Source organism: Gigantopelta aegis, chromosome 7 (assembly GCF_016097555.1).
Source record: "Gigantopelta aegis isolate Gae_Host chromosome 7, Gae_host_genome, whole genome shotgun sequence".
Lineage (NCBI taxonomy): Eukaryota > Metazoa > Mollusca > Gastropoda > Neomphalida > Peltospiridae > Gigantopelta > Gigantopelta aegis.
In genome coordinates this window covers 35,751,483-35,760,337 of record NC_054705.1, presented here as the reverse complement: position 1 = coordinate 35,760,337, position 8,855 = coordinate 35,751,483, and the positions used below count along the sequence as shown (strand labels likewise).

General features: G+C 35.2%; 1 protein-coding gene across 1 annotated transcript in view; it reads right to left on the bottom strand.

Moving 5' to 3' along the window:
* The window catches only part of LOC121377784 (dyslexia-associated protein KIAA0319-like protein), a 103,870-nt gene that overhangs the window by 24,043 nt on the left and 70,972 nt on the right, over positions 1 to 8,855 (bottom strand). Inside the window, exons 10-13 of the mRNA XM_041505872.1 lie at positions 8,083 to 8,172; positions 5,596 to 5,728; positions 3,332 to 3,396; positions 1,466 to 1,626 (exon numbers count right to left, since the gene is read on the bottom strand). Coding sequence (XP_041361806.1) covers positions 1,466 to 1,626; positions 3,332 to 3,396; positions 5,596 to 5,728; positions 8,083 to 8,172 — 449 coding nt within the window. The remainder of the gene's footprint in view (positions 1 to 1,465; positions 1,627 to 3,331; positions 3,397 to 5,595; positions 5,729 to 8,082; positions 8,173 to 8,855) is intronic.

Genomic DNA, 8,855 nt, shown 5'->3' with positions numbered 1-8,855 from the left:
CACAGACATCCTGGTAAAGAACGTTCAGGTCTGTTTATGAACACACCGAAACGCATTCCATTGTTTGCACATGCTTCACGGTGTTGCCCCGTACACGTGCGTGGGGTGTCATTCTCGATTTTGACAATTTCCAGGAAGGTCCATTAATCACTGTGAAACATTATTTTTGTCAATCTTTTTCATTCTGTTGATCATACAGTTGTTATTGTTTTGTTTTTAGTCATTTTTATTGTTTGAATTTGCGATTTACTGATAAAAAAAGGTCAACTTTTAAGTTTCACTTCTGACCCCAATCGTCCTTCAAGATCATAAAACCTACTGTAATACTGAATGTTTGCCCAATTAATTCACTATTATCATATAACCATTCCCCAAAGCTAACATACCTTACAATTTTGGCAATTGTAAATTTTTAGTTCCCCTACTTTTTTTGAAGAGTATATTATAGGATATTAAATGAGCTTCTGTTTCGTATTATGCTTATGTCCCAAATGAAATAATTTTTAGTTGTCATGAGCTTCAGTGAGTGACAATGAAAATTATTTTACGAGGGACAAAAATATGAAACAAGGTTAATATCTTATTTATTACCCATAATTGATCTTAATTTACATTAACTCATTTGGTTGATGTTCTATTCCTGTAAGGTTGTAGTGTGCCAATCGATGGCGTCATCTGTTCTAGTGGGACGTATCACTTTGATATGTACCCAGATATTTTTAACCATATGGGTAATAAACACTGTTTAAGAAAGAGGAAACAATTTACATTTTTTCTACAATTTTATATACATGTACATGTATTATGCTTTAAAACAAAATAAAAAGATTTTAACACATTTGAATTAAGGTTATTTGGCGTCGTACATATTATTGCAGATATAATTAGAAAGGAAAACCACTGACGCCACTCAATGTTTCATATTTGCATTATTAAAAAACACTAACGAAAAAACTAATTCTCTATTTATATAATATCAAAAAAGTTGAAGGATAATGCAGATAAGTCAAGTTTTTGTGACTTGAGTGCTAAAATGGAAGGAAGGAAGAAGGAAATGTTTTATTTAACAACGCACTCAACACATTTATTTATGGTTATATGGCATTAGACATATGGTTAAGGACCACACAGATATTGAGAGAGGAAACCCACTGTCTCCGCTTCATGGGCTACTCTTTTTTTTATTAGCAGCAAGGGATCTTTTATATGCACCATCCCACAGACAGGGTAGTGCATACCATGGCCTTTGATGTACCAGTCATGGTGCACTGGCTGGAACAAAAATTTACAAATGAAACCCACTGACGCCACTCAATGGTTGATATTTTCCATATTAAAAAACACTAGAGATGAAACCTCTATTTATATAATGCTAAAAAACGATTGAAGGACAAGTCAGATAAGTCAAGTTTTTGAGACTCGTGTGCTAAATTATTCAGTTGTAAGAACAGACTGTAATGCTCACAGTCATATCTGCGGTGAGCTTGTCATCAGCCTTCTTCACCCACTCGTAGCTGACGATGCCCTTGTCGTCGGTGCTGGCATTGCCGTACAGCGTCAGGGACATCTGGGGCAGGTTTATTATCACATCGGACCCAGCGTTGGCCTTCGGGGGATAATCCTTATCTGGGGATTAACAATAAAAATGAGGATAGTCGGTACCAGCATATCAATAAATAAATGAATGAATGAATGAATAAAAATGAGGATAGTTGTTACCAGCATATAAATACATGAATGATTGAATGAATGAATGAATGAATGAAAATGAGTATAGTCATTACCAGAAGCATGTGAATGAATGAATGAATGAATGAAAAGGAGTATAGTCATTACCAGAAGCATATCAATGAATGAATGAATGAATGAATGAATGAATGAATGAATGAATAAATAAATGAATGAATGAAAATAGGGATAGTCATTACCAGAAGTATATCTATAAATGAATAAATGAATGAATGAAAATGAGGATAGTCGTTACCAGAACCATATCAATAAATGAATGAAAATGAGGATAGTCGTTACCAGAAGCATATCAAGAAATTAATGAAAATGAGGATAGTCGTTACCAGAACCATATCAATAAATGAATGAAAATGAGGATAGTCGTTACCAGAACCATATCAAGAAATGAATGAAAATGAGGATAGTCGTTACCAGAACCATATCAATAAATGAATGAAAATGAGGATAGTCGTTACCAGAACCATATCAAGAAATTAATGAAAATGAGGATAGTCGTTACCAGAACCATATCAAGAAATGAATGAAAATGAGGATAGTCGTTACCAGAACCATATCAAGAAATTAATGAAAATGAGGATAGTCATTACCAGAAGCATATCAATAAATGAATGAATGTTTAACGACACCCCACCACGAAAAATATATTGGCTATTCTTTGTCAAACTATGGTAATCATATCAATAAAGTCGAGGATAATCGTCTATAGATTACCGGTAACAACAAAGTCAAAGATACTCATCGTATCAAGATTAACAAAATCAAGTTGTTGTTTTTTGTCTCATGATTATTAGTAAGCTAAAGGAAAATCTATATCCAAGAATTATCAATAAACTCAAGGTTATTCTTTATCAGAAAATTACTGGTTAACAATCAAATCAAGGTTATTCTTTATCAGAAAATTACTGGTTAACAATCAAATCAAGGTTATTCTTTATCAGAAAATTACTGGTTAACAATCAAATCAAGGTTATTCTTTATCAGAAAATTACTGGTTAACAATCAAATCAAGGATCATTTTTATCTGAAGATAAAACAAACTCTGTATAATTCTTACACAAAGATTAACAAAGGAATGAAACAATTATTATCTGAAGACAAAAAAATCAAGGATAATCTCAGTGTGACATAGTCCAAAGGATGCTGCAGACAAGAATCTACTACAGATAAAGTTTTTTTGTTTAGCGACACCACTAGAGCACATTGATCTATTAATCATCGACTATATAGATAATCTGTGTAATTTGTCCCACGCGTTGCTGTAGATGAGTCTACTATAGATAATCTGTGTAATTTTGCCCACGCGTTGCTGTAGACGAGTCTACTATAGATAATCTGTGTAATTTGTCCCACGCGTTGCTGTAGACGAGTCTACTATAGATAATCTGTGTAATTTGTCCCACGCGTTGCTGTAGATGAGTCTACTATAGATAATCTGTGTAATTTTGCCCACAAGTTGCTGCGGATGAGTCTACTATAGATAATCTGTGTATAATTTTGCCCACAAGTTGCTGCAGATGAGTCTACTGTAGATAATCTGTGTATAATTTTGCCCACAAGTTGCTGTAGGTGTGAGTCTACTAACCTTGTATAAATGTGACGTTAGCCAGTGTGGAGTCTGTCTTGCCATCCGAGTCAGTGACAGTCAATCTGAGAAAGATGGACAAAACAAAACATTGTCAACAAAGACTGATTGAATGAATGAATGAATAAATGAATGTTTAACGACACCCCAGCACGAAAAATACATCGGCTATTGGGTGTCAAACAATGGTAACAACAAAGATTGTACACTGAAAAACATTTTAAATAACAAAGAACACATTAGGTACATCTTCGCAATATACACTGTATGTTTATGAATTACAATTTACAATGTAAGTTTGCCTATATTTAATGACATTATTGATTTTATTTAGTTGCATGAACACATTTTCACATCAAGATTTATTATTTTTATCTATTTCCTTTCTTTTTTGCCCCCTCTTCTTAAGGGATCATACACACAGTTGGGGGAGCGATTAGCTAGAGATGAAGAAGAAAAAAAGTTTGTTTTGTTTAACACCACCTCTTGAGCACGTTGATTTATTAACCATCAGCTATTAGATGTCAAACATTTGTTAATTTTGACATATAGTTTTAGAGAGGAAACCCGCTACATTGTTTTTATTAATAGCAAGGGATCTTTTATATGCACCATCCCACAGACAGGATAGCACATACCACAGCCTTTGATATGCTAGTCATGGTGCACTGGCTGGAGCGAGAAATAATCCAATGGGCCCACCAACGGGGATCGATCCCAGACTGACCACGCATCAAACGAGCGTTGTACCACTGGGCGACGTCTCACCCCTAGAGATGAAGAACACGTGTTGGTGTGGGTACCGTGCTCTTTTGATATCACTTATCCTATCTAATGTGATCCTATTAGCCGAGATATTATTTTACAGGATTTTACAGTATTCATCCATATTAGTTTTGAATTTTAAAAATACATAATATGACTATAATGAACTATGATAATGATGAATAAACAGTGCTGTCAGCACAGTAGATAAAAGCAAAACTCTGCACATTAACAATGTATACATACTTTTTTATTATTATTATTATTGATTTCGTTAGTATAATTTCTGGGAGCCACATTGCTCTGTTTTTAATTAATTAAAGAAGTAAGTATAGCGACATACATGTACCCTAGAGTTCAAAGACGCTTGTTCGTCTTAAGAAGTAATGGTTAATGAGACAAGCTCTAGTTATTTTTGACGGTATTTCCCCGTTTAAACGTCACAGATGTTAGCTTTTCTCTGTTATAAACCAGTGATTTCCATAGAAATTAGGCAAGGCATGGTAGACCAAACACTTTTGGGGCATTTTCACCATTTCCGGAGCACTGGTTTTTCATTAAAAATACACAAAAATTAATTGAAATAAACGTAAATGTAATTTATGTGCTTGCTTTAATAAACGAATGGCAAAAGATATAAAAGGCATATTTTATTAATTAATAATACCTTTTTGGGTGTTTTATAAAGGCAATTTTAGAATTAATTAGTGAAAAAGGCTTGTTTAATCTCAGGGCAGCATGGTTCTGATTAAGGCAAGATGGTGCTAGACTACTGAGGCGTGGTGCTGCACCATGCTAAAACAAGCTAGGGAAATCAGTATAAACATATATCCAAATGTGTGCTGTAAGTTTGCAGATTAACTAAACTTAGTGTCCATTTTTACGGGTGGAAACTAGGGTCTGTGACTTTAATTAATTAATTAACCACGGCTTCTAGAATTTTATAAAACCCCACTAGCCATGGGATCATTGATTTAAAACATTTGCTAGCCACAATTAAAAATACACTAGCCCTACTTTAAGTAAATACAATTTTGCTAATAAGAATGTCACCTAAAAGCTTAGATTTGAGGGAAGGGGCCAGGATATTCATATTTACATAATAGAATCAAATGTAGCATTTGACAAAAAAATTACATGTAGTTTTTCACTAGCCATTGGGCATGTTAATAGTAGTTATTCACTAGCCCAACACTGAATATCACCAGCCATGGGAATGGGGCTACCATAATCTATAACTGAATGTATAGTACAGGTTGCTCAGAGCCATTATTATTATTAATTAATTAATTAATTGATTATATTAATCACTTGAAAGTGTCGTTCCCAGGCGCCAGGTTGCTCAATGTTATACATTTTTAAAATTATTACTATTATTAATTAGTTAATTGATTATATTAATCACTTGAAGTATTAGTTCCTGGGCACCAGGTAGCTCAGTGTTATAATGTTTTTAATTATTATTATTAATTTATTAATTAATTAATTATATTAATCACTTGAAAGTGTAGTTCCCGGGCGCCAGGTTGCTCAGTGTGATCATCTGCTCTTCCCCCATAATCTGTTTGCTCTGTAGCGGTCCGCTCTCCTCCTCCCAGTGATACTTCACTATCTTGTCGTCGTCAGTGCTGTCTGAAAACACAAACAAAATACTGCCCACACTTAGGAATTTGAATTTTGATGAATTAAATCTCTCAGCTACCATAAACCAGAGACCAAAGTGGGTTATGAAAAAAAATACCACACACACACCCCAAAAGTAAAGTTTGTTTTGTTTAACGACGCCACTAGAGCACATTGATTTTGTATCTTGTCATCGGCTATTGGACGTCAAAGACATGGTCATTCTGACACTGTTTTTTAAGAGGAAACCTGTGTCGCCACATAGGCTACTCTTTTATGACAGACAGCAAGGGATCTTTTATTTGCGCTTCCCACAGGCAGGATAGCACAAACCATGACCTTTGTTGAACCAGTTATGGATCACTGGTCGGTGCAAATGGTTTACACCTACCCATTGAGCCTTGTGGAGCACTCACTCAGGGTTTGGAGTCGGTATCTGGATTAAAAATCCCATGCCTCGACTGGGATCCGAACCCTGTACCTACCAGCCTGTAGACCGATGGCCTAACCACGACGCCACTGAGGCTGGTCACACCAAAAGAATCCCGAATTATTATTATTGGTGGTCAGATACTGACTTGTCCAAGAGTTAGGGTTGCACAATAATTTCAAAATGTATGCAACATGCACATGTATGTATCAGCCAAAACCATAAAGTAAAGAGAAAGAAAGGAAGGAAATGTTTTATTTAACGATGCACTCAACACATTTTATTTACGGTTATATGGCGTCAGACATATGGTTAAGGACCACACAGATATTGAGAGAGGAAAGGAAAGGAAAGGAAATGTTTTTATTTAACGACGTACTCAACACATTTTATTTACGGTTATATAGCGTCAGACATATGGTTAAGGACCACACAGATATTGAGAGAGGAAAGGAAAGGAAATGTTTTATTTAACGACGCACTCAACACATTTTATTTACGGTTATATGGCGTCAGACATATGGTTAAGGACCACACAGATATTGAGAGAGGAAAGGAAAGGAAATGTTTTATTTAACGACGCACTCAACACATTTTATTTACGGGTATATGGCGTTGGACATATGGTTAAGGACCACACAGATTGAGAGAGGAAAGGAAAGGAAATGTTTTATTTAACGACGCACTCAACACATTTTATTTACGGGTATATGGCGTTGGACATATGGTTAAGGACCACACAGATTGAGAGAGGAAAGGAAAGGAAAGGAAATGTTTTATTTAACGACGTACTCAACACATTTTATTTACGGTTATATGGCGTTGGACATATGGTTAAGGACCACACAGATATTGAGAGAGGAAACCCGCTGTCGCCACTTAATAAACGTATTCAGTGTCATTCATAGTTACATCCATAGATGTTCATATCTACATGTATGTATATTTGTTTTAAAAATTAAAAAAAAAAAAAATTTTTTTATTTAATAAATTTAAATTTAGTTGAGATTGTATTGAGATTAAAATCCATAAATGCAACCATATATCTGTACCAAGTTTCATTAATCAAGTACTTAGTTTGTGAAAAATCAACTTAATTGCAAAAACTCAACATTCAGCTAAAAGCTAAAAGCTAATTTAAAGTATTTTAATTAAAATTAAAATTTTAAAATTAAGAACAAAATTTAACATACAGGTACATGGAGATAAAGATATATGGGTGCAACTATAAACCAAGTTTCACTGGTCTAGGACTTAGTGAGAAATGGAGCTAAACATAAATATACAGCAATACAAAAAAAAAGGTTTTGGGCCTCAAGTGTTGTGGGTTTAGGCCCCCCGGTTCCTATATATATGGGCCTGAATTTACAAAATATTGCATCACTTGACTGCACGACTTACCTGATCCATCTATGATAGCCGAATTAGGCAGGTGTATCACCTGACTGCACGACTTACCTGATCCATCTATGATAGCCGAATTAGGCAGGTGTATCACCTGACTGCACGACTTACCTGATCCATCTATGATAGCCGAATTAGGCAGGTGTATCACCTGACTGCACGACTTACCTGATCCATCTATGATAGCCGAATTAGGCAGGTGTATCACCTGACTGCACGTGTATCACTGGACTGCACAACTTACCTGATCCATCTACGATAGCCGAATTAGGCAGGTGTATCACTTGACTGCACGACTTACCTGATCCATCTACGATAGCCGAATTAGGCAGGTGTATCACCTGACTGCACGACTTACCTGATCCATCTATGATAGCCGAATTAGGCAGATATATCACCTGACTGCACGACTTACCTGATCCATCTACGATAGCCAAATTAGGCAGGTGTATCACCTGACTGCACAACTTACCTGATCCATCTACGATAGCCGAATTAGGCAGGTGTATCACCTGACTGCACGACTTACCTGATCCATCTATGATAGCCGAATTAGGCAGGTGTATCACTTGTGACTTCGGTTTTGTGATGGCCACTGGTTTCTTGTTTTTCCTAGCAGCTACAACCAAAAAAACCCCAACGTAAGTCACAATACAGGGCTCAAACTTAACGACTGCACCGACGGCAATTGCCATATTTGCAATATGATATGTCATCGTTCACGGGCTTCACACCAATGGCAGTTTTTTGTGTTGACGGACAAAAATGATTGCCATTGGTTGAAGGGACTATTTTTGTTTTTTTATATATCTGTTGCAAATGTTACCAATTTAAAATTGCTGTAGGCAGCCTCAAAATTGCCGTCGGTGAGTATTTCGATTTCGGGCGAAAACATTTAAAAATTGCTGCAGGTAACAGATTCTTAATTTCAAACCCTGCAATATGTTATTACTTTATAATGCATGTACGTTAAATATTCATTATTATAATAATTGTTGCTAGCACCATATTTAATTTTAATTTCAAATAAATCAATCTCACACCTAACTTTGCATAACTGACTCAAATTTAAATACATGATAACTTTTGAATGCATGATCGCATTATTGTTCATTAGATACGTTTTGAAACAACTCATGTAGTGTTCTCTTTGCATACATGTACATAGTTTATTATTTAATCATTGCATTAATTTCAAAACAAAAATTAATTTAAAAAATTGGCAGAATCAACTTTTCTGCAACTTTGATAAAGCTCCTTTAAATATGTTATCTACCAAAGATGATAGCATTAATTAAATTT